Source organism: Macaca nemestrina, chromosome 1 (genome assembly GCF_043159975.1).
Source record: "Macaca nemestrina isolate mMacNem1 chromosome 1, mMacNem.hap1, whole genome shotgun sequence".
Lineage (NCBI taxonomy): Eukaryota > Metazoa > Chordata > Mammalia > Primates > Cercopithecidae > Macaca > Macaca nemestrina.
This window is the reverse complement of record NC_092125.1, coordinates 28,954,782-28,980,595: the sequence shown is the minus strand read 5'-3', so window position 1 is coordinate 28,980,595 and position 25,814 is coordinate 28,954,782. Positions and strand designations below refer to the sequence as shown.

The window sequence follows — 25,814 nt, the reverse complement described above, 5'->3', positions numbered from 1 at the left end:
AATCTATTGGGGTAGACTATATAAGACTATAAGTCTGTATAAGCATTAGATTTTGATCACAGTTTTGGCTAAATATTTAATTTTTTAAAAGATTTAGCTAAAAAGGTGTATTTGGTACTAAACTCATTATTATTGTTGTTATTCTTTTGCTGCTAGAAGTTGAAAAGTTTGTTTCCTTGTTGAGAATATAAATGAAACAAATTACTTTGTGTTAACTTTCAGTATAGACTAGGTCCTTATGCTATGTTTCTTGGGCAGAGGAGAGGAGGTCTTACCTGGATTATGTTGCACAAAACAAACAAATGAAAAATAATATAATAGCCAAACTCCCCCCTTGACCCTGCAAATAGCTTATAGAAGTAGCCTGAGAATATCATAATTATTCTGCTTAATTTGCTCTTTGTTTAGATTTAAAATACATCTTTCAAACATTGTTTAAAGGGAAAAAGGAATCATGTCAAAATGTTTCAGGAAATGATTTAAGTTAAATATAAAGAACATAGTTCTGATTTTGAAGTGTTAGTGGAACCCAAACAGAAATGATTAGTACTCTCTCAAGATTATGATATGATTCTTAAAGTGGCTATTTCAAAGCCTAGAAATAACACTGTGCTACTGACTAATGTCTACAGAGTACTGCAAAAGATGCTGAATAGAAAAGTAGATGGTGTGAAAATTTTAATTTTTAAATAGCAAAGTCGTTGTCTGGGTATTGTCAGCAACTTTCAGAAATCCTAGAGAAAATGGTGATTACGTCAATACAAGGAAAACAGCAATTAACAGAATAGGAATTGCAAAGAGCTTCAGCCAATGGAAAAAGAAGCGAGGCTTCTGAAGACTCCCGACAACTCGTGTCTGCAAGGGTTTCAACGACCGGTCCCACTGGGTCAGGATGGCATTTCTGGCTCCTGGCCACTTCCCTGGGCCCACCAGCCTAAACTGGTAGGAACTACAAGGGCCAAAATAAACTTCCATGGCCAATTTGGGATCTGTGAGAAACAGCCATGGGATGTTGGGCTTTACCCCAATGAAGGAGGAGAGTTCATCCATATAAACAATGTAATCTGTCTGTAAGGTCTCGCTTTTGCCATACCTAGAGATGGGAGAGAAAACACCACAGTGGATACCCAAACTCTGTGTAGAAACAGAACAGACAAAATGGCTCACAACTTTATATCAGTGAGAATTAACATCGATCTCTCTCTCTCTTTAAAAAAACTTCCCACACTACCCTGACATAAAACATCAATTTCTTGTGTAAGGAGAGTATCATTTGTTTATCCTGTACTTTGTAGTTTTTTAAAGAACTTTCATATTGGTTTCATTTGGAAATACCCCAACACTGCAATGTAGCTGAGAAAGACATTTTTTATCCTTATTTACAAATGGATAGATTGTCTCTTGCTCAAGTGACGCTTCTATAATAGTTCATGGCCACTGAGCTAATTAGTGACAACTAGAAATGAAGCCCAGTTCTCCAGATTCATTCTCACTTTTCTGAGTCATTTTCATTAGAGGTATACCTTTGAAATATCGTCTACATCTTAGAGGATTTATGGTCTAGAGAATGGAAGCCCACATCCATGTATTCCCAAACTCTTCCAATTTCAAATCCTTTTTAGGTCTTCTTTCTATGATATATTACAGGAGGCATGGAGGGCTAAAACTGACTATGTAATGTAGATTCTCAATCCTATTATTCACTCTGTGCCTTGCACTAAAAATAACTTAATACAATGTCAGAAGCAACGTAGGTCTTCAATTAATATTTGTTGAATGGATGAATATAGCTTGTAGCTGTCATTTCAATGACGTCATTCAGGATCATTTAAGGTTAAAACAGTTCCAAGCATTCACAAATTCTCACTTTTCTATGGAAATTCTACACTCCTATTACAATAGGTACTCTTACCATTTGCGCTTTCTCTCCATTTTCTCATTAATATCATTCATCATGTCTTCCATAGAAGGCAAAGTACAAGTTCCTGAAAAAGAAGGAAAGACATGATGGTAGTTAAATGAGTCTGGCATAGGACCAGCCTACAATTTTTCCTTTTTAATAATGAGTTATGAATCACATTAATTGGTGATCATTTTCAGACAGACATCAAATTCAGTTCTAGTCTTCTCAGAACTCATATTTTTCATAAAAATTAAAAAAACATTACCTAAATAGCTTTGCTCTTAAACTGGTTACAAGGTGTTTAAACTCAATTTCATAGATATATTTTAATCTCTCAGTCATATTTTAAGAATGTTATATTTTAAATTATAGCCAGAGGTGAATTGGCATCACTTTTCCAAGATTTATGAAGAAAAAACTTCATAGACATTAATCCTGCTTTGCCAGAAAATGGAATTTCCAGAATATAGAGAATTTGGTGAAGGGCTAAGTTTTTCTATGGAAAGCCAATAGTTCTTGAATGTGACTGAGGATATGGACTGTCCACAAGTCAGAAAGGACATAAGGGAGACCCAGGAGACTAGCCCTGGCTTGGGGCTGCCCCAGGATCCAGGTTTACATAGGTTTGCAGAGTTCCCTGAAACCCAGACCAAAACAGGCTTTGTGTCCAGAAATTCTTCATATTTAGGATGATTTCTTTGGCAGTCTTGGAATTAACTTGAAAGAGAATAAAACTCTCAGCCCAGATATGATTGCTCAAAACCTATAATGGCTTGCTTAATTTCCCATTTCTACACTTCTTACAGGGAGGGTCACTTGAACAGCTTTTGTAGATGTGGCCTGGTTGCAGGCCTTGGAACTTGTCATGCTTTTCAGGGGAAGAGAATGAAAAGAAAGAGACTGCTTTTTAGCCCACCAACTATTGCCATTGGGTTGTTGTAACTAGCCCCTCTTGTCTTGGTACTTTGGTTTTCCAAACCTAGGTTGTTCGCCTTGTCTCTCATTTCCCTTAAGACAGCCTGTGCCTTGTACATCAATTTTCCCCATAAATTGCCTTGTTTCCTTTCTTCAGAGCCCAAGTTACAACTCTTGTCCTCAGACAGAGTGAGGGTCCCACCCTTCCTTTAATGCCAGCCTCTCTGGGTCTGAACCCTAAGTGGAACGCTGAGTGAAATTTCATGCCTTTACCTTCCTGGCTACCTGGTCATATGATCTGCATCTTCCCACAACCATATTCCAACCTGCTGCTGGGAGATGCTGCCTGCCTTTCTTGCCTGACCCCAATCAAGTTTGTTGTTTCCTTTGTAAAATATAAGGACTTAGCATTCTTATGTATTACAGACTGATCATCTACCACACTTAGCACTTTCTGCCTCTATTGATCCACTGTTTGTTCTTAGCACTTCCTGCTTCTATTGATCCACTGTTTGTCCTTATTTTGTCAGGGAAGAAACGGTAGTAGAAAAGCCATTGCCTTCCAGCAATCATATTTTCCATGACTGTGGACATTCGAAGTTGGCTAGATATTGGCTTGTAAACATATTTTCTTACGAACTTTTCAAGCAATGTAACTCTACTGAGTTTTGCAATCATAATTTTTTAAAGTTGTCATTCACTTAGTCTTAAGTGGATGCAAGCTTTGGTGGTCTCAAATCTAATGAATGATCTTGGGTAATTATCAGCTGTAAGAAGTTATAAGTCACAAAATACCTCCTCTAATAATATCTTGTACTATTGCATATAATAATCCAAACTGGTATACTTTAAATTGCTTACAAAATATAGCACCAAAGAATATAGAATTCTAAATTTTCAAAACTGAAGGGGACCCTGTAACTAGGATTATTGTTTTCACAAATATACAAAGTTATTGTCACTGGCATTCATCTTCCCAATCCATGAGCCTTTTTATTGACTTACCCTTTATTACTCGTGCTGCCCAGCGGGACTGGAGGTCAACTGTGGGAATGGCAGCCCCAAGGGACTGGACAAAGCCAATCACTGCTATGGTTGACTTCTCAAGTAGAGGAGGAAAGACTCCTTTAAATAAAATGATCTCATTGTTTCTGTTTTTGATGATAGACTCATCAAGGAACGTGTAGGCATAACTATAGCCTGTTGCAAAGATTACACAGTCAATGCCCTCAAATGTGGTCCCATCCTCAAAAATGGCCGAAGTCTCTGTGAATTTCTTCACATTAGGCTTTATGGACACAATGCCACACAGAATGCAAGCTGGGAGCTCATCATTAAATACAGGTTCTTTCCTCAGGACTCTGTATGGAAAACAGAGATAATTATTAGAAGTGTAATATTTCCCTCTTGTTTTATTGGTCCATATATAAATGGATAAGCAAAAAGTGGCCCATTTTTTTTTTCTGAGCCATAGAGTATCTCCAATATGGCTGAAGAACAAAATTGATGGGAGGCAACATTGGGAAGTAAGAGAAGTTGCCGTTTGCTGGCCCCATCTCTATTTTCTGTGATCCTTCTCTTCCATGGAGCTCTTTCCAAATCCCAGAATAAAGACTTATGCCCAGTTCCCTGTTAAAGCCTGTTTCAGGAAAAACTCTGAAGTGAGGGTTCTTCAGTGTTTACATTTTTTAAATTTGCTACTTATTCAGTGGGAACTTTGATAAGATTGTTTTTTAAATTCTTGGTGTCTCATATTTCTCATCTGGAATGTCAGTAATGTTTGTACTACCTCAGAAGTTCCCTAAATTATATAAAGAGTTTTGCACAGTCTCTAGCATGTGCATAGAGCTTGAAAATGTTAACTGCTATTCTTAATTCCGTATACTCCAAGTTGGTCATCATAATGTGGAGAAGATCAAATAGGAGGAGGAAAGTCAAAGGTGTGAAAGCTGCAGCTGGGCTCTTGAGGGATGAAGTTTGAGCCCTGTGCAGACAGAGGCACCAGTCAGGTGAAGGAGGGAGCACCCAGGAATTTAAATAAGGCCAGAGGGAGGGTGCCAGTTTGAGGTTTTGGCGACTGCAAATCTGAAAAGAAAGAGCTTTGGACTACTTTTTATTGAATAATATCTGTAGTGGGAGCAGAGAAATCTGAACTCGGGAATGAACGTGAATACAGTTGAAGGAAAGAGTGTTGTTCTTGTATGGCTGTGGGAGCTGTGAGAGAGTGCTACAGGCAAATTCCACTGGAGAACAAACTGAGTTGGACAACGAGATTGGTTGGAATCTTGGAAGAAGGCTTGACTCACTTGCACTTACTACCTGCCATGTATGTTAAACCTGTGGCCATCAGGTTTTCACCTCCACCACCACCACACTGAAACGGCTCTTGTCAAGGCCGTCAGAATCAGGCTCTCAGATCCAGTGGTCCACCCTCACTTTCACTTTTACTCAACTTAGCATTTAACACAGTTGATGGTTTTTTCTTTCTTGAAACACTGTATTCATTTTGTTTCCAGGTCATCACTCTCTCTCAGTTCCTTTCCTACTTTCCTGGCTATTCTTTCTCTGTCTCCCACAGATGTCTTCTCCTCTTCTCCTCTTCCTGATTTCTGACAGTGGCATACCTCAGGACTCAGGCCTCAGATCTTTAGTCTCCTCCATTTACACACATTCAAGAGATGTCATCTAGTTTCATTTCTTCAGGAAAAATTTTCACATGACTCCAAAGTTTTAACTTCTGGTTTGAGCCTCAAAGTCAGTGTTTCCCACTGCTGGTCAACATTCTTCTACCTGAATGTCTAATAGGCATTCTAATTTTAATATGTCTAAAACTGAACTTCTGTTCCTCCTGTAGTTTTTCACATTTTAGTAGATGTCAATGTCGTCCTTTTTCAAGTGTCTTGAAAGACATTCTTACCCCCTCCTTGCTCTCTCATCCACTATCCAGTCCACAGGAAATCCTATTCGGGTCTACCTTCAAGCTATCCAGAAATCTGCCCTATTCTGACCACTCACTGCTAACAATTTTGGTCCAGACCAACATCCCCTCTTATTCAGGTTTTTGAGAGTAGCTTTTTAACTGGTCATTTCGTTTCCTTCCTTGCCCTGCCCTTACATTGAATGATGACCACAGCAGCTGATCAATCTCTGCAATGCTAACTTAGGTCTTGTCATTCATTTGCTCAGATGCCTGCTGTGGTTTCCCATTGCTTTCAGCATAAAAGCCAGAGTCCTTACAATGATCTACAAGGCCCATGCCATCCAACAATTTTTACGTCTCTGGTTTTATCTCCTGGCGCTCTCCCCTCATTCTCTTTTCTCCAGGAAGAGAAGCCCCATTGTTGTTTGTTGATCATGCCAGCTCCGCCTGTGAAGAGACAATGCCCTGGCTGTGTCCTCAGTCTGGAATATCCTTCCCCAGAGACCCTCATGACTCATTCCCTCAACTCCTTCAGAGGTTTTTAAAGTCTCCTTCTCTCTGAGACATACTCTGACGACTCTGTTGGAAATTGTCCTGACAGCACTTGCCATTACCTTTATCTGCTTTGTTTTCTTCCCCAAAGCACACATCGCCATATCTTATGCTATTGTTTGTTGTCTGTTTCCCATCACTTAGAATAGAGATTCCATGAGGACAGGGATTTTTGCCTGTTTTGTTCACTGCTATATCCTCAGGGCTAAACACAGGACCTGGCATATAATAAACGTGTAATAAATGTTTGTCAAATTAATGAATTCACTTTGTTGTAAACAGCTCATAACTTGGGTTTTTCAACTCGTGTCAAAGTCATTTCTTGTTATGTTGCTGGCTTGGAGGATCTTATAGGAGAAGATGGGAAGGAGACTGAAGATGCAAGCATTGGCATGTATGTGTTTAGTGAGAGGGGTCCATTAAGGAGTGGGTAATGAAATGGAAAGGGAAAGGTAGGACAGGAAAAATTCTCTTGCTGTGCTTAACTTTACCATTAAATGACAGGCAGTAGAGCAAGTGGCCAAGAGTGAGAGGCTCTGGAATCAGCAGATCTGGGTTTGTTTTGAATGCTGCTTCTACTTTCTAGCTGTGGGACCCTAGTAAAGTTATTAACTACACTGAAACTCAGTTATCTCATCTCTAAAATGGAGATACTAATAGAGCTCTCTTCATAGTTGTTGTAAGGATAAAACAAAATAATATATGCCAGAGCCTTAGCAGAGTCTTGCTAAATCTCTGACATGTATAAAATGCTTAAAAGAGGTTAACTTTGATTATCATTACTCCCGGGACTAATTCTTGAGGCATTATATAATTTTCCAGCTGTGTAAATATAGCAAGGATTGTAAAATAGGAAATCACTCTTAATTTTTGCAGTTCTTTATCTTCTGATAGATGAGATGTGATTGCTAATATTTTTATTTGTTTTGGAGTTACAGGACATTAAGGGTTGTTGACACTGAACTAAAGGCCAGCAGGCATATCACGTTTAACTCTGCATTACCCATTTAAAGGCATCAAGCCATAGTTTTCATGCTTGAATCTTGCATTCATCTGCTTCATGTACAACCAGTCAGAGATGGCTGTCGGTAAATTGTTCTTGAGGAAGGTTCCAAATCGAGTGATAAGCACCATGTCCCAGGGATAACCATTGTCCCAGACGCGGCTCATCACCCAGGAGCCACTTCTGGAGCTGATCACGACCTTAAAAAACACCATTTCAACCATGAAATTAGTGACCATTTGTAGTGGATATTCTGATGAGCTCCCCAGATCCTTCTTGAGGAATGGATCTATTACCCCAGCTGCAGAAAGTGGTGTCAGAAGGCATCTGTCATCTGTCAGTCCTCTTTGACAGTTGTTTTGGCTGAAGAGAGGGGCCTCACCCAACATCTTCTATTCTTTCTGAGTTTCCTCCATCTAGTGACTGGTCAATGCAGGCATATAAAGGCCCAGTCCCTCACCTCAAATTGGGGCAATGCCCAAGGACTATCCCAGCTTCAAAGTAAACAGAAGCTTTCTTCCCTTCCTGCAGAAGTACTGATCCTGAGACTGCTCCCAAATAAACTTCTGAACTTGACCTCTGCATCTTAGGGTCAGCCACCCTGTCATAGTGCTACAGGCAAATTTTCATATTTTAATCAATCCCTGCTACAGGTGACTGATAACTTAATTCTAGTCATGTTTTCCCTAGTGCTTATCTAACTATTGCTGTCTACAAATAAGCAATTATGATCTCAAAATAGGCATTTAAAAATAAGATGCCTGCTACTACCTGGAAAGAAGGTGAGAAATTTGGAATCAGAAAGCCACACGCTCAAACATTGACTCTCCTACTTATTAATGATGTGATTTGAAAAAATTCCTTTAACTTCTCTAATCTTGTTCCCTCATTCCTAAAATGGAGAGAATCGAATTTGCCTCATCAAATTTGTGTAAGGGTTGATTTGATGTGAAAAACTATGTCACACCGCTAATGTTACCTGGCAGATAGTATGTGCTCAGTAAATGTCAGTTTCCTCTCCTTCCCCTTCTGTTATGCTAATCCCTTATAGTGTAGTTTTCAGGCTTTCTTTGTCTTTTTTAAAACCAATTTTTATATACCATATCACTTCAAGGCATTTGTTATAAGAGGAACTAGACAAATAAGAAGAGACTAAAGGAGTCTGGGCATGGTGGCTCACGCCTATAATCCCAGCACTTTGGGAGGGCCGAGGCGGGCAGATCATCTGAGGTCAGGAGTTCGAGACCAGCCTGGCCAACATAGTGAAACCCCATCTGTACTAAAAATACAAAAATTAACTGGGTGTGGGGTGTGGTGGCAGGTGCCTGTAATCCCAGCTACTCGGGCTGAGACGGGAGGATTGCTTGAACCTGGGAGATGGAGGCTGCAGTGAGCCGAGATTGTGCCACTACACTCGAGCCTGGGCAACAGAGTGAGACTCTGGAAAAAAAAAAAAAAAAAGACTAAAGGATCAATTAATTAAATAGAGAGCCTCTGAAATTGGTCTTCCCTCTAATTTAACACATACGCAAATAATCACATATACAGATACAAATCTCTTAAAACTGTGAGTTCATCATAAATTTCCTGAACCCAAGAAGCTGAAATAATGATTTACCTTTATTTATGCAGAAATCTAATTATTTTATCCTGTCATTCAAGTCCTTAAAATATGTGATATAACCTGATTCCAATCTTTCTTTCCTGCAACTCAATCCTATATCTACTGTTCCCTGGATTCAGAAGCTTTGGCTTTCAGTTCTGTAACCCTTCAGTGGCTCAAACATTAATTTTCTCGATGACTTTCAAGAAGACAATTGACATTTCTGGTCCTCATTTATCCTTTCTGCAATAAAACTACCTTCTTCCCAAAAGCAAAGGAGCTCATTTACAGGAAAGTATTTGAGTACCATAATGCATCATACAAATTGTTAGCATTAAGAACCTCCATTCGGCCGGGGGCGGTGGCTCACGCCTGTCATCCCAGCACTTTGGGAGGCCAAGGCAGGCAGATCACAAGGTCAGGAGATCGAGACCATCCTGGCTAACATGGTGAAACCCCGTCTCTACTAAAAATACAAAAAATTAGCCAGACGTGGTGGCGGGTGCCCGTAGTCCCAGCTACTCCGGAGGCTGAGGCAGGAGAATGGCGTGAACCGGGGAGGTGGAGATTGTAGTGAGCTGAGATCGCGCCACTGCACTCCAGCCTGGGTGACAGAGTGAGTTTCCTTCTCAAAAAAGAAAGAAAAAAAGAAAACAAAAACAAAAACAAAAACAAAAACAACCTCCATTACAGCAAGATGAAACTATAACCTACAATAGTCAAATATACAGCGCTCATTTTCTTGTCTTCATGCCTCTGCTCAAGGCATTTCTAATTCTAAGAACAGCCTCTGTTGCCTCTTCAGTCACATGATTTATATTTATTGTTCAAGGACTGGCTCAGTTCTGCCTCCTTTGTGAAGCATCCAGTTGTGGAATCATAGCATTTAGTGCCTGAATCACTTGTTTATCCTTTATTCCAGTGACAGCTCTTATTCCAGAGCAGGGATCATGCCTGTTATGTTCACCACTCTCTTCAGCACCCAAGCCAGTGCCTGGCACATAGTAGGCTCTCAATAAGTAGTCATGAAATAAATGTATGCATGCATGCATAAATGAATGAATAAATGAGCCACTCTATATTGCTTAAATCCTGTTCAAAAGCTTTAACTTTATCACAAGCCCCAGAAGTAGGTTCTATTTTTGTCTGTTTCACCATTGAGAAAACTGCCTCAGAGAGATTGAAGGACTTGCCTGAGTCTCAGAATCATAACCTTAACCCTAAATCTGTGCTAGTTTTAGAGAAATTGATCAGAGACATTAGGCACCAAATGTCCTGAAGAAGGAGATTGTTGAATGACAGTATTACTCCTTGCTGATGTTCTGCCTTTGTCTATGAAGTGATTTAAAACCTCAGCTGTTACTTGGGGAAGCTCAGCTATGTGAAATACCACTTAGTCTTTACATCAGATACTCTTCCCTCCTCCCCAACATTTCCTATCACACCTTTCCAACGATAATAACTCTTCTGTCAGTAAAGAGAGTCGCCTGAGTACCCGGGGAGTAGTACCTGTTCTGCTGTGTGGCTGAGTTCTGTGGCAATATCACAGCCCGAATTCCCCAGGCCAACCACCAGGACACGCTTTCCTTTGAATACACCTGGTTCTTTGTAGTCCCTGCTGTGGAAGCATTTGCCTTTAAAGTGGTTTAGTCCTGAGTGAAAAGCGAGAAATATATGACAATTTGAGTCATATATTTAAACAAAGACTTTAACAGAAGCAACCTTGTGAATAGATGCAGTCACAATAATGCGCTATTTTAACACACCAAGTGTATTGGATATAACAGAAGTATATTTTAATTTAACCTGCTTGTACCTTTAGAAAAAAGAAGACATTATCGAGATACTCATTTTTGTCGGTTACGTGGCTAGCAGCTTAAATTGTGGCCTTACCTGGAAAGGACTCTTTTGGTAGGTTGGGATAGACATGATGTCCAGAACAAACCATCACAGCATCAAAGACAGCCGATTCTCTTTTACCATCCCTTTCAGTGGTAACATCCCATTGGCCAGTAGTTGCAAAATCAGGACGTTTATTTACACTGGATACAAATGTCTAAGAGAAATACAGAAAGAAACCCCCCTTTTCTATGCTAGCAAATGGATTAGGTAGAAACAGTATGAAAAAAGAGAAAGTGGGTTAGCAAAAATATTTAACTAATTATTAAGATACATATTACAAATTTAAAATTCCCTCAGAATAAATCAAAACACTAAATGGTATCTGTCTATCTATTTGTCCCTGCATGATTTCTTGTGCATAACCAGTATTTTCTGGAGTACAAGAGTGACACCCCTTGGAGATATGGCAGTGACTTCAATTACAATTTACAAGAGGTATACGTCACGTATACTAGAAAATCTGATGGCCAATAATGTTCTGGATCACATTCCCATATGTTCTGGTTCAGTACATCAAAGATAGCTCAAAGATAGACGTACTGAACCAGAACATATGAAAATGTGATCCAAAAAATTATTGAATTTGTTAAATTAAAATTAAAACTATTAAATTCAAATTTCTAACACGCTCCTGGGTGATGCTGATGTCACTTGGACTATAACTGAGTAGCTTTGACTAGATTATCAATAAATATTTGTTCACAGTTAAATGGCTGCCTGTTGGTGTGCTCCCTGTTTTAAAAAAATCTTGATTATATTGGAAAAAGAATCTCTATTTGGTATTAATTGTTCTTAAAAAGTTTATTATATACTATTTCATACATATAGAAGAATGTACACACAAACACATATGTAACATTTTTGTTAGTTATGAAATATAATGAGAACTTATGGACCCATAAGACCTAATACATCATTTGTTTAGAATAACTCTGGGATTATTTAGTTAATTAGTTACGCTATTGCATATGTTAACATTTTTTTGTATGGGTTTCTGTTTGCTGCTGGTTTACAGAAATGCAATCTATTTTTATATATTGATCTTATATACCATCATCTTGCCTAACTTTTTTTGTATTGCTATGAATTCTAGTAATTCATCTATTCTTTTAGAATACATAGACAATCACATTATCTTCAGTAACTGTGTTTTACTTTCTTTTGAGTTGTCATTCATTTATTTTTCTTTACTTACTGCACTGTTTCTTAAATTTCTTAAGACTATTGAAAAGAAGTAATTACTATTGAAAATAGTAATTAGGAATTCTTACCTTGTTCTGAAACTTTACAGTGAATGCTTCTAATTTTTCAGGCTTTAGCACAGCACCGACCAGTACCAATATAGTATGAGCAACATATGCAATTTAAAAATTTCTAAAACCGAGCACGGTGGCTCACACCTATAATCCCAGCACTTTGGCAGGCCAAGGCGGGTAGATCACCTGAGATGGGGAGTTCGAGAACAGCCTAACAACATGGAGAAACCCCATCTCTACTAAAAATACAAAATTAGTCGGGCATGATGGCGCATGCCTGTATTCTCAGCTACTTGGGAGGTTGAGGCAGGAGAATCATTTGAACCTGGGAGGCGGAGGTTGCGGTGAGCCGAGATCGCACCACTGCATTCCAGCCTGGGTAGCAAGAACAAAACTCCGTCTCAAAAAAAAAAAAAAAAAAAAAAAAATTCTAATAGTCACATTAGAAAGTGAAAAAAATGTATAATTTAAATCTGTCTGATATGTTAGCATTTCAAAATGTAATTAAAATTTATTAATGAGGTATTTTACTTTCCTTTTTAATAATAAGACTTAGAAAGTTAGTGTATATTTTATACTTATTCCACATCTCAGTTTTGTGGCTAGTGGCTACTATATTGAACAGTGCAGATTTAAGATAAATTAAGATAAAGATTAAGATAATATTTGTGTATGTTTTGCTGGTTCAAGACAATTCTGCTCTAAGTTTGGCAAAAGTTTTCTTTTGATTTTCTTTTTTTTCCTTTCAAGCACAAATAGCTGTTAAATTGATTTTTGAAGGATTTTTGCACTGACTTTCATGAAGGAGATTGACCTGTAATTTTCCTATTTCATATGATCTGGTCTGCCTTTGATGTAAAGGTAATAATGTCATAAAATAACTTTGGAAATCATATCTCATTTTCAAATCTCTGAAAGTTTATAAACCTTTGAAGTAATTTGTTCACTGCAAATTTGGAAGTACTCACCCATGGAACTGCTTATTTTCTTTATGGGAAGATTTTTAATTTCTAGGTCAAAAGAACTATACATCACCAAATGACAATTCAGGCTTTCTACTTATTATTGAGTGAGTTTTGAAAAGTTTTTGTTAAAAAATTGAGAAAATTTAACTCACTTAAAATATTACTTGGCAAACACTTTTATAGTATTCTCGTTATATTTTTTATTTCATCTGTATCCATTTTGTCTACCCTTTCCTTCTCAATATTATTTATTTGTGCTTTTGATTTTTTTTCCTTAAACTGCCAGCTACTTATCTATTGTTTATTTATTTTTTGAGACAGGGTCTCACTCTTGTCACCCAGGCTGGAATGCAGTGGCGTGATCTCAGCTCACTGCAACCTCTACCTCCTGAGCTCAAGCAATCCTCCCACCTCAGCCTCCTGAGTAGCTGGGACCACAGGCATGCGCCACCACATCTAGCTAATTTTTGGATTTTTTGTAGAGACGAGGTTTCTCCATGTCATCCAGGCTAGTTTCCAACTCCTGGACTCAAGCGATCTGCCTGCCTTGTCCTCCCAAAGTGCTGGGACTATAAGCATGGGCCATTGCACTTGGCCACTGTTCTTTATTTTATTAGTCTTTTCAAATAATTAACTTTCAATTGTGTACATATGCTTCATTTTATATTTCATAAATTTCTTTTTATATCCCCTTCATTCTATGTTCTTTGAGTTTATTCTGCCTTTCTTTTACTAATTTCTTAAACTTTCTTACCTTGTTTTTAAACTTTTTTATTTTCTAATATAAGCATTTAGCATTTACATTTATAATTTTCATGAAAATATAGCTTCCTGTTTCCCACAAGTATTGATACATAGACTAAATTAACATTCAGTTATCGATATTTTTAAATTCCCATTGAAATTTCTTCTTTGACCTATATGTTGTTTAGAAAAAAAGAGTTTTTAATTTCCAAATGCACAGGTATTTTACATTTATTTCTTTGGTATTGATTTCTAAATTAGTAGTGATTTGGTCTAAGAACTATAGGTGGTCAAATTTTGTGAATTTTCCATGTATCCTTGAGAAGAAGATAATTCTCTAAACCTAGCGTTAGAGAGGCCACACTGGTAAAAACGTTGACAGATTAGTAAGGGATACTGAAAGGAACAAGTGAGAATCCAGTAGCAGACATAGACTTCTTCAGCGTTATGATAAGAGCTAAACTGTTGATAACATCTTACCTTAAATTGTATGTACTTCAGGAGGCTCTTTTCTTTGGCGAATGCAGTGAGATATTCCTGGATCTTGCTGTTGTGCATAAAGTTGGGGAAGTCATCAGGATATGGGAAGTCTGGGAAACACATCATCTCTTTGGAAGAGTTGGTAAAGACTGATTTGTAAATGCTAGCCCTGCCCTCCTCTGCATGGTCCTGTGAATGTATAGTTTCAAATGGAAGAGAATTGGTAAATGAGTATACTGATCATGGTCCGGGCTAGTTCCAAGTAATTACAGTCATCCCTTGGTATCTGTGGAGGGTTCCAGGACCTCTGTGGTTACCAAAATCTGCGATTGCTCAAGTCCCCTATATAAAATGATATAGTATTTTCATATAACCTATATACATAAACTCTGAATCATCTCTAGGTTACTTATAATATCGAATGCAGTGTAAATGCTAAATGAATAGTTGTAGTGTATTTTTTATTTTTATTTTTATTTTTTATTAGTTTTTTTTGGATTTTTTTTTATCAACAGTTGGTTGAATCTGTGGATATAGAACTTGCAAAAACAGATGGCCAACTGTATACTTATTTGAGTCATCCTTTATTCACAGTAAATTCAGTAAGACACACATAGATTAACTTCACTTCAACAATTGATGCTAGTCATGGAAACTTATTAAATTAACTTAGGATATGGAAGAATACCTTTCTGAATATCCTTTAAGAAAATAAATCTTAATCTTTTCTAAGGGAAACAAATTTTAAATTTCATTATGTCCTTTAGGCCTATGCAACTAGAATCCTTTCATTCCCTTGAACTGTTTAATATGGTGACAGAGATTTTTTAAAATTCCACTTTGTGTAATTTCGGTGTGTCAACTCATGAGCACGAGCATCTGATGGTCAATTTATAAAAGCAAACAGTAACAGGAGGTTGCAACTATTGATCAGATTTGTAAACGTAAGCATTTTAAGACTTAATTTTTAAAAAATTAACCTTAGAATTTCTACAATGTATAAAATAAGGTTAACTATTTTGAATCTAACACAGAATTTATGGGCATCACATGCCTTTTGAGTACTTATGTAAGTAACAAAGTTTTAGCTTTCAATGATGTAAAAATATCTGAATTTGCTTTAACTCTAAGGAACTATAGAACCATGCTAATAAAGCCTTAAGTGATGGTGAATAAAGAAAAAGGACATTGAAGGAAGAATGATCAGCAATGAGAAGGTTAGGACATTGTGTTGTGGTTCTTTAGCCACACACTGAAACAAACTGGGAGCTTTAAAAAAACACTGAGCATTAGGTCCCACTCTCAGAGAATTCAATTTAATTGACAAAATGTTTTAAAAGCTCTTCAGGTAATCCTAAGGTGCAGCCAAGTTTGCAGTCACAATGTAGAGTTCAACAAATAGAAGCTCATGACCAACAAGCTACAGTTACTGTGGAAGAGCTTACCATAGGACACATCTGTTACAGCTGTGAGCTCTGCAAAGCAAGCTGTTGAATGAATAAAAGGCATTAAGTTAAAAAAAAGTACTGGTAGGAGCATGATTTGGAAGAGGTGGAGCCTTGGTTTAGCTCTGTTGAAGCACCAAGGTATTCACATCTCAAGTTTCATGATGAAAGATCAGATTGTAGATCACTATGCGTAGTTGCTATTTCATAGTGGAAAGTACTGAGCACTAGAAATTTCTAATTAGAGCTTATCTAACTCAAAGTTGTCAGGGCCCCCAGAACATGAAATTTTAGTATAATATTGGAATATTACAATCACATCAAAAGCCAATGTGGCTGCAGTTTCATTATTGACAAGTAATTAATTGGCAGATTAGTTGCCATGTTCACTTCAGAAAGCAGTGTGTTCTTGAAATAGGGCATGAGTTTTCTGCTGCTCACATGGTTTGTTGACCCTGCTATAGGCAAGTGGGATGGGGAAGTGAAAGAATTTGTAGCTTTCTGTGAGTTGGGTAAGTTTAAAGAGATGATAATCAGCATAAAGAGAGAAGAAACATTAAAGGAAAAAATTGATATATAGTCTAGAAAAAAATCAGAAGTTAAAAAAGGGTGGTATGCCCAGATGAAAGCCTCTATTCATAAAACATGCAAAATTTCATATAATTTGCTGATTTATTGTTTGAGGAGCTCCTGAGAAAAGAGGACATTTTACCCAGATCCGTGGCCTAATCAGAAATGTGGCCTGTGATTAGGCCACAGATCTGGGTGAAATGTCCTCCTTCTGTGACCAAAGAAGGTGAGAGAAATATATCATTGTGGTTCTAGATCAGGGTTAGAAGTCAGAACTAGAATGGCATAGGAAAGTGCTATAGTAAACAGCTCCAAAAGTTACAACTATATGCACCCTTAGTGTTAGTTAAGTTTTAACCAATGTTTGGATTTCTCTGAAATTTAAAAAATGATAATGTAAAATGATGATGTTAGAAACCAAAGGTAAGGCAAATACAAAATTAACACAATTTTAAAACAATCTCTAATGTGAATACTCAGCCTATTGCTGTACACTTCTAGTGATCTGAGAAACACTGCTGTTTACTCCATCGTTTGCAATCCATACGCCCCCTCACAGTAGTAAAATAGGAAACACTGAAAAACCAAAGGTATTTGTTTCTTACGGCTGCTGTAATAAATTACTGCAAACTTAATGGCTTAAAATAATAGCAATTGATTCACAGTTCTAGAAGTCAGTAGTCGGGAATCACTATAAGTGGGCTGAAAACAAGGTGTGACAATGCCAGGTTCGTTTCAAGAGGCTCCAGGAGGGAATCCATTCCTTGCCTCTTCTGGCTTCTGGTGGATGCTGGTATTTCTTTTTTTTTTTCAGTGGCAAGAGCCCACTTGTATGCCTTCACTCATGGCCGCTGTGGCCATCTTCAAAGATACAGCATAGCATCTTCAAATTTCTCTCTTTCTGTTGAGGTCATCACATCACCTTCTCTCTTCTCTTTGTGTTAAATCTCCCTCTGCCTCTCTCTTTTAAGGAGGCATTTGTTATAGCATTTGGGGCTCACCCACATAATACAGAAAAATCTGTCCATCTTAAGATTTTTAACTTAATTATATTTGCAAATATCCTTTTCTCTTTTAAGGTAAGTATGATAACATTTACAGTTCCAGGAATTTGGATGCGATATCTTTGAGGAGGGGCATTGTTCAATCATTCAGCCTATTACAGGACATCCTCTGGTTCCCAAGGATTCACATCTATCCCATCTGTAAAATACATTAATCCAATCCAACATCCTCTAAGTCTCAACCCATAGCAGCATGAAATCAACTTTCAACTCTCATTTATATATTTTCAATTCAAAAGTCCCAAATCTATACCCAAAGGATTATAAATCATGCTGCTATAAAGACACATGCACACGTATGTTTATTGCGGCACTATTCACAATAGCAAAGACTTGGAATCAACCCAGATGTCCATCAGTGACAGACGGGATTAAGAAAATGGCACATATACACCATGGAATACTATGCAGCCATAAAAAAGGATGAGTTTGTGTCCTTTGTAGGGACATAGATGCAGCTGGAAACCATCATTCTCAGCAAACTATCGCAAGAACAGAAAACCAAACACTGCATGTTCTCACTCATAGATGGGAACTGAACAATGAGATCACCTGGACTCGGGAAGGGGAACATCACACACCGGGGCCTATCATGGGGAGCGGGGAGGGGGGAGGGATTGCATTGGGAGTTATACCTGATGTAAATGACGAGTTGACGGGTGCTGACGAGTTGATGGGTACAGCACACCAACATGGCACAAGTATACATATGTAACAAACCTGCACAATATGCACATGTACCCTAGAACTTAAAGTAGAAAAAAAAGAAAAAAAAAGTCCCAAATCTCATCATCATATAAATTATCCAAATCAGGTATAAATGAGACTCTGGGTATGGACCAGGATGAGGCAAAATTTCTATCTGTGAATCTGTGAAACTAGAAAACAAGTTATCTTCTTCCAAAATACAATGGTGGGACAAGCATGGGTAACACTTATAGACATTCCCATTTAGCCAGGGAGGAAAAAGGAGGAAAGAAAAGAATCACTAATCCCAAACAATTTGAAATCCAGCAGGACAAATTCCATTAGGCTTGAAGGCTGTGGCTCAAGCCTCTGCCCTCAGGGCCTGAGGCTCTACCCTCTGGGCTATCCTTTCTTTTTCTTGAAGGGTAGCACATGTTGCAGTTCAGTTTTATCAACGTATGATGCCAGCTTCAAATTTTAAAGTCTTCCTCGAGCAGCAAGAAAGGCAAATTAGCTGTCTTTAGTTGTGTTCCTCTCAATAGCCATATCAGCTATTGTTGTGTGAACACACATATCAGTGTGTTCTATCTTCAGCAACATCTTGCAAAATAAGTTTGAGTATAAGGCTTTGGTTAAGATCACTGTGTCTAAAATATGGCAGGCCAGACACGGTGGCTCATGCCTGTAATTCCAGCGCTTTGGGAGGCTGAGGTGGGTGGATCACCTGAGGTCGGGAGTTCGAGACCATCCTGGCCAACATAGCGAAATCCCATCTCTACTAAAAATACAAAAATTAGTGGGTGTGGTGGTGCACACATGTAACTACTTGGGAGGCTGAGGCGGGAGAATCCCTTGATCCCAGGAGGCAGAGGTTTTAGTGAGCTGAGATTATGCCATTGTACTCCAGCCTGGGCAACAAACTCCGTTTCAAAAAAAAAAAAAAAAAAAAAAAAGACATGGTCAGCTCAATAGACCACTTGGTGAAATGGCAACCAGCAATTCAGCAATTTACAAAGGAGTCAAGAATAGGATGGAGAGAAAGGCAACCTTGAATTGGGATCTTTTCTCCAACATTATCAGCTGTATGATTTTTTTTTCTTTTCTTTTTAAGCCTCAAATTCATTTGTAAAAGGAAAAAAATATACCTAGCTTATAGGATTATTATAAATATTTAATTAAATAGAAAAAGTCATGTATCATATAGAACGTGCTTGATAAAATAGCCCTAAGTTTGATCACAAAGAAACGAAAATAACAACAACCAAAAAGCCCTAAGAATCACCAGTGTGTTAATCTGTAGCCCTGTCAACACATTCCAATAACATATAGTAGGCTCCACAACATTGTATAAGATGCTGGGTAGTTTCAAGAGTTTTTTGCACTTTGCAAAGTATCTATATTAATAAGAATGATATCTCATGTCTTTATAATATTTAAAGAGCCGTTATAGACACTGTTTCATTAAATACAACTTCTTCATTGAGGTAAATGATATAATACTGATTTTGCATTTGAGGAGGAAATAGTGGTTTAAAAGGGTTATTGATCTTCCTAAATTTGCATATATACTAATGGGTTTATCAGGACAAGAAAAATAAGACTTAGGCAATAAGGCTGGAAGACTGTACTGCTTGAGTGGAGAACATAGGGAAGCCCCATTCCTGCTGCTGTTTGGCAACACATGAAGTGATTTAATGATGTCCGCTGTAGAACCCTTATTATAAATGCATGGGACAAAGGGGCATTGAAGAACTTCAAAGCAATTCTCAATTATGTAGTTTCACAAGACCAAAGTCAGCACCTGAAACTTTAAAATCCATGGTCCGACTCACTTTGGTAACCTCACCAAATGAATGGGAAAAGCCAACAACAATAAAAAATTATCTAGGAACCCATTTAACCAGAGGTGAAAGATCTCTATGGGGAAAACCACAAAACATGAATAAAAGAAATTGTAGCTGACACAAACAAATGGTAAAACATCTCCTGCTCATGGATTGGAAGGGCCAATATCATTAAAATAACCATATGCCCAAAAGACTTAATGCAATTCCTAACAAAATATCAATGTTATTTTTACAGAATTAGAACAATTCTAAAAATTCATACGGAACCAAAAAAAAAAAAAAAAAAAGCCAAATAACCTAAGCAATTCTAAGCAAAAAGAATGAAGCTGGAGGCATCATATTACCTGACTTCAAATTACAGTACAAGGCTATAGTAATTCAAATAGCATGGTACTGGTATAAAAATAGACACATAGATCAGTGGAACAGAATAGATAACTAAGAAAGAAAACCTCATCCCTATAGCCAACTGATCTTCAGTAAAGTTGACAACAGCATTCACTGGGGAAAGGACACCCTATTCAGTAAATTGTGTTTGGAAAATGAATTGCCATATGCAGAACAAAAGTGAACCGCTGTCTCTTACCATATACAAAAATTAACTCAACATAGATTAAAGACTTAAATGTAAGACCCGAAACTACAAAAATTCTAGAAAAAAACAAGTAAAACTCTTTCACCTAGGCTATGACTAAGAATTTATGACTAAGGCCTCAAAAGCAAATGTAATGAAAACAAAAATAGACAATCTAAAAATATTTTTCACATAAAAAGAAATAGTTAACAGAGTGAACAGACTACCTTCAGAATGGGAGAAAATATTTGCGAACTATGCATCTAACAAAGGACAAATATCCATAATTTATAAGGAACTCAAGCAACTCAATTTTTAAAGAAGCACAGATAACACCATTAAAAAGTGGGAAAAGGAGATAAATAAGCATTTTTCAAAAAAAGACATACCAATGGCCAATAAACATGTGAGAAAATGCTTAACGTTATGAATTACAGAGAAAATGCAAATTAAAAGTAAAATACTATCTTATACCACAGCAAAATACTATCTTACACCAGTGAGAATGGCTGTTATTAAAAAGTCAAAAAGGCCAGGCACGGTGGCTTATGCCTATAATCCCGGCACTTTGGGAGTCCGAGGCCAGAGGATTACCTGAGGTCAGGAGTTTGAGACCAGCCTGACCAACATGGTGAAACTCTGTCTCTATTAAAAATACAAAAATTAGCTGGGTGTGGTGGCGGGTGCCTGTAATCCCAGCTACTCGGGAGGCTGAGGTAGGAGAATTGTTTGAACCCAGGAGGTGGAGGTTGCAGTGAACTGAGATGGTGCCACTGCACTCCAGCCTGGGAGACAGATTGAGACTCCAACTCAAAAAAAAAAAAAAAAAAAAAGAGAGAGTAAAAAAATAACAGATATTGGTGAGTATGTGGAGAAAAAGAAACACTGTTGGTCAGAATGTAAACTATAGAAAACAGTATGGAGATTTCTCAAAGAATTAAAAATAGATTTACCATTTGATCCAACAATGCCCCTACTAGATATCTACCCAAAGGAAAAGAAGTCGTTATATAAAAGATTCCTGCACCCATATGTTTATCACAGCACCATTCACAGTAGCAAAGAAATAGAATCAACCTTGTCCAACAAGGATGATTGAATAAAGAAAATGAGGTATATTCATACATACATGTATGCATACACACAGTTACATATACATATATACGTATGTATATATGCACACACCATGGAATATTATCCAGCAATAATACAGAGTGAATTATGTCTTCTGCAGCAACATGGATGGAACTGGAGGCCATTATCTTAAGTGAAATAACTCAGAAACAGAAAGTCAAATACCACATGTCCTCTCACTTATGATTGGGAGCTACATAATGTATACACATTGACATAGAGTATGGGAATAATAGACATTGGAAACTTGAAAGGGTAGGAGAGTGGGAAGGGGTTGAGGTATGAGAAATTACTTAATAGGTACTATGTACATTATTCGGGTGATGGCTACACAAAAAGCCCAGACTTAACTACTACACATTATATCCATGTAATAAAACTGCACTTGTACCCCCTAAATCTGTAAAAAAAAAGAAAAAAAAGAAAGATGTGAAAAGTTATTGTGTTTTAAACGAGTAAATAACTTAATTATAACTACATAAACCTAACTAATATTTACCATGAATTTTATGTCCAAGTGGCTCTTATTAATGATCTATCAAGGGAGAATTTTGTAATGGAGAATTTCAAAGCCATCGTCTAATTTACTTCTGACTTGCAAGAAGGTTATTTTCCAACTTGTACTGTACTTAGTGGATTCCATTGTGGATCCACTGTACTTAGTGGATGACACTGTACTTAGTGGATTCCAATTCTGACAGATATGATAACTGCCATGGTAGCAGGTTTAGAAACCTGTGTGCACAGAGCATGTTCTTATACACTTCCCAACCTATTTCCCTGTCTATTACAACAACATGCTACTCACTGAAAATTTCCACAGGCCCCCAATGTCATTGCTCTTCTCAAAGCAGGTGGGCTCCAGCCCCTCTTCCAGACAGCTCCTGATGGAGGCCAAGCCACTCACTCCAGCTCCAATGATGGCCACTTTCTTCCCCATGGTCACCTGTGCAAAGGCCCAGAGAACATTTCCAGTAACAACATTGCTGGAAATTTATTCACTTATTTATCTGTTTTGATTTTACTCTTTGGCTTAATAAAAACTTACTTCTTAAGAAACACTGGCTGAGTATGGTAGCTCATGCCTGTAATCCCAGCACTTCGGGAGGCTGAGGTGGGAGGATCACTTGAGCCCAGGAGTTTGAGACCAGTCTGGGTAACAGAGTGAGACCCTGTCTCTACAAAACAAACCAAAACAAAACAACAACAACAACAACAACAAAAATCAGCTGGATGTGGTGGTGCGCGCCTGTACTCCCAGCTACTCAGGAGGCTGAGGCAGGAGAATTCAGGAGTTCCAGGCTGCAGTGAGCCGTGATTGTACCATTGCACTCCAGCCTGGGTGACACAGTAAGACCTTGTCTCTAGAAAACAAATTCCTTTTAGTGATCTAACTACATTTTCATTTCTCTCTAATTTCTAAAGAGAAAATTTTCTTCTGAAAAAAAAAATAAATAAACACTTTGTTTTTAGTCATCAGCTCTCCAAAAGTAAGAGACTGATGACCCAGCATACATATTTGTCTTTTTTGCTTTTGGACTTTGTAATTTACTGTCTACCGAAAAGAGTAAGCAGAAGAAATAAAAGAAGATTCACAACTAAAACACATGTAGACATATCCACCTACCCACCCACATACATATGCCTGTATTTGGGAATGAAGAAACATATATGTATATGTACACACACACACACACACAATCTGTATCCTCTTTCTACTTTGATACAGATAATGAGGAGCAAAGTCTGAAGATGTCTGTATTTCAGTGTGCCAGGTAGTCACCCCTTCTCCCCACCAACAATGTTCTTCACCTTCTCAATTAAAAAGACAAGTAAATGGTGCATACCTATAGTCCCAGCTACTCTGGGACTGTATATTCCTGTTGAGCAGGGATACCGCTTGAGCCCAAGAGTTTGAGGCTGCAGTGAGCTATGGTTGTGGCACTGCACTCTAGCCTAGGCGACAGAGTGAGACCTTCTCCCAGGGAGGAGGCGGGGGGGGGAAACAAAAGTCATGTTCTTACCTAAAAACAATTTTTTCCCACTATCTTCAACCTTCATTCTCCTCTAAGAAAATTACATTTCCTAACTTATTTTTTTCTTCTGTTCCTGACACTGTCTCTAGGCTCTACCACTACTTCTTTCACTATTTTTTTTTCTTTTTAGACAAAATCACATAGCTATGCAGGGAAATAGACTTGGATGATAAAAATCATGATCCGTGATTTCTAGAAACAAACTGCCTGAATTATATCATTCTCATTCTAGCCATATTTGGTATAAAACTACAGCATGCTCCTTCTTCGTTTACCCATCCCACCCTCAACCCTTTACCATATCACCCTTTTTTTCTTTTTTCTTTTCTTTTCATTTCATTTTTTTTTGAAACGAAGTTTCGCTCTTGTCCAGGTTGGAGTGCAATGGCACAGTCTTAGCTCACTGCAACCTCCGCCTCCCGGGTTCAAGTGATTCTCCTGCCTCAGCCTCCCAAGTAGCTGGGATTACAGGCATGCACCACTATGCCTGGCTAATTTTTGTATTTTTAGTAGAGATTGGGTTTCACCATATTGGCCAGGCTGGTCTCAAACTCCTGACCTCAGGTGATCCACCCACCTTGGTCTCCTACCTTTTTAATTTTTCTACCTGTTCTTTTCTTCTCTTCTTCTGTATGTCTATGTCCTGTCCAACGTCTGGGCAGTTTGAAAGAGAAAATGTTCTAGTGAGCCCAAATATTAGGAAGATTGTTGGAAAATGGGAGGAGCTGCTCTTAAAGAGATAGTCAATTCTTGGTCCTTGAATGAGTGAGCACACACCAGCTCTGTGATGGATGGGACTCTAGGCCAGTCTCCCATAGCCACCCAGTTTCTGTTTTTCCTTTGATTATAGTAAACACAAGCTGCTGGTTATACTCTTGGACCCTCGGCCTGGGAGTCAAGCAGTTTCTCCCACGTGACTTTGCAGTTCTCTACTCCACTTCATTATGTGTTATTTCAAAGTTTACCTTTTTTTCCTTATTCCTAGTTCTTTTGTGGGTACCTCATAGTAGTCCTCCAAATACTGTAGAAACTTAGCTACTTAATTAAGATAGCCCAGTAAGGAGGATAACTTTGCTCTCTCTTTTCATGTCCTGTCTTGGAATTTTGGGGTCAAAGGCCTATATTTCTCAAACTTGTATTTACTTGTTTCTGAGTACAGTGTGTGGTCACAGAAAAGATCAAAATTCCACAAATTGAACTATTAGTACCAGGAACCAGGTAAAATTAGTACCGGGTAAAATTATGTTGGCAGTAAGACAAAATAAACTGCACTTAACTCCCAGTCATGAAATATAGTAAAATTTCAAAAAAAGTTTTCCTATCAACTATATTTCGATGTCACTTAGAATTATAACATCTCACTCATTTTATCTAGTTAACCCCTTCATTAAGCGAGCGATACTTAGCATAAACTGGTATATGTCTAATTTTGAGGAATTACCCTTCATGCCTTTTGAAGACAGTACTCTTCATCTCTGAAATGTGAGTATGATAGATTTCAAATCACTTGTATAGCTCTGTGGCCTTGGGCAAGTCACTTAACCTTTCCAATTCTTGGTTTACTCATTAATAAAATAGGGATAAATACACTATTACTATCTGTCTGGCTTTTTTTTAAAAAAACAAGAATTAGAGGATTAAAGGGCATGTACACATAAATACGTTTATACATGTGTACCTATAAAATGTGGCATGTAGTTAAAAATGAGCAAACTGACTTGTAGATAAAAATTAAGTCATAGGTTCATGAAGTTTTCTAGGGCTGCAATTCAGATGATATGATTTTCTCTGCTCTCATTTTACATAGAACTCCTTTTCAGTTTTTAATGCTACATAAATAGCATTAAAATAATGCAAAGAAAAGATTGTGGATACTTTAGGAAGCAATACGATTCCTACAGCCTTATTCATTTAAAGACGCAGGACACACCCAATTCTACCTTGGCTTCCGATGTTTTATCTCTCTAGGAGGTGAAAAGGCCACCTATTCTTTGCTGTCCTTCACAAGAATATATCTATAGTAGACACATTTATTAGTCCTGTCTCTCTTTAGCCTATCCTTTGCTTGCCACAGCTTTCTGCAGAGCCCCTTTTAATTTTCTATTTATTATTATTGTTTTTTTTTTAGAGAGGGAGTCCCATTCTGTCACCCAGGCTGGAGAGCAGTGGCGATATCTCGGCTCACTGCAACCTCCATCCCCCGGGTTCAAGCGA

The 25,814-nt window shown here is 37.9% G+C and overlaps 1 protein-coding gene across 5 annotated transcripts; it reads right to left on the bottom strand.

Moving 5' to 3' along the window:
* Nucleotides 1-661: 661 nt before the first annotated feature.
* LOC105484398 (flavin containing dimethylaniline monoxygenase 3) lies at nucleotides 662-24,294 on the bottom strand. Of its 5 annotated transcripts, none has more exons than XM_011745936.3 (10): nucleotides 24,191-24,276; nucleotides 22,613-22,742; nucleotides 22,373-22,510; nucleotides 14,244-14,432; nucleotides 10,790-10,952; nucleotides 10,406-10,548; nucleotides 7,294-7,493; nucleotides 3,824-4,179; nucleotides 1,913-1,985; nucleotides 662-1,093 (listed from the first exon to the last, which is right to left on the bottom strand). In XM_011745936.3, the coding sequence occupies exons 3-10, from the start codon at nucleotides 22,502-22,504 to the stop codon at nucleotides 751-753; spliced, it is 1,599 nt and encodes a 532-aa protein (XP_011744238.1). In that variant the 5' UTR covers nucleotides 22,505-22,510; nucleotides 22,613-22,742; nucleotides 24,191-24,276; the 3' UTR covers nucleotides 662-750. The 5 variants fall into 5 exon arrangements, with proteins under 5 accessions (XP_011744238.1, XP_070931667.1, XP_011744239.1 ...); XM_071075566.1 differs by having other exon boundaries at nucleotides 24,208-24,232; XM_011745937.3 differs by lacking the exon at nucleotides 22,613-22,742 and having other exon boundaries at nucleotides 24,208-24,294.
* Between the last annotated feature and the right edge of the window lie 1,520 nt (nucleotides 24,295-25,814).

Excerpts from the sequence above, each read along its gene's own strand:
- LOC105484398 (XM_011745937.3), bottom strand. The coding sequence starts at position 22,504 with ATGGGGAAGAAAGTGGCCATCATTGGAGCTGGAGTGAGTGGCTTGGCC. Across the intron at positions 1,986-3,823 it reads GGCAGCACGAGTAATAAAGG|GAACTTGTACTTTGCCTTCT; the intron begins GTAAGTCAATAA and ends CTTCTTTTTCAG. Across the intron at positions 1,094-1,912 it reads ATGGAGAGAAAGCGCAAATG|GTATGGCAAAAGCGAGACCT; the intron begins GTAAGAGTACCT and ends TCCCATCTCTAG.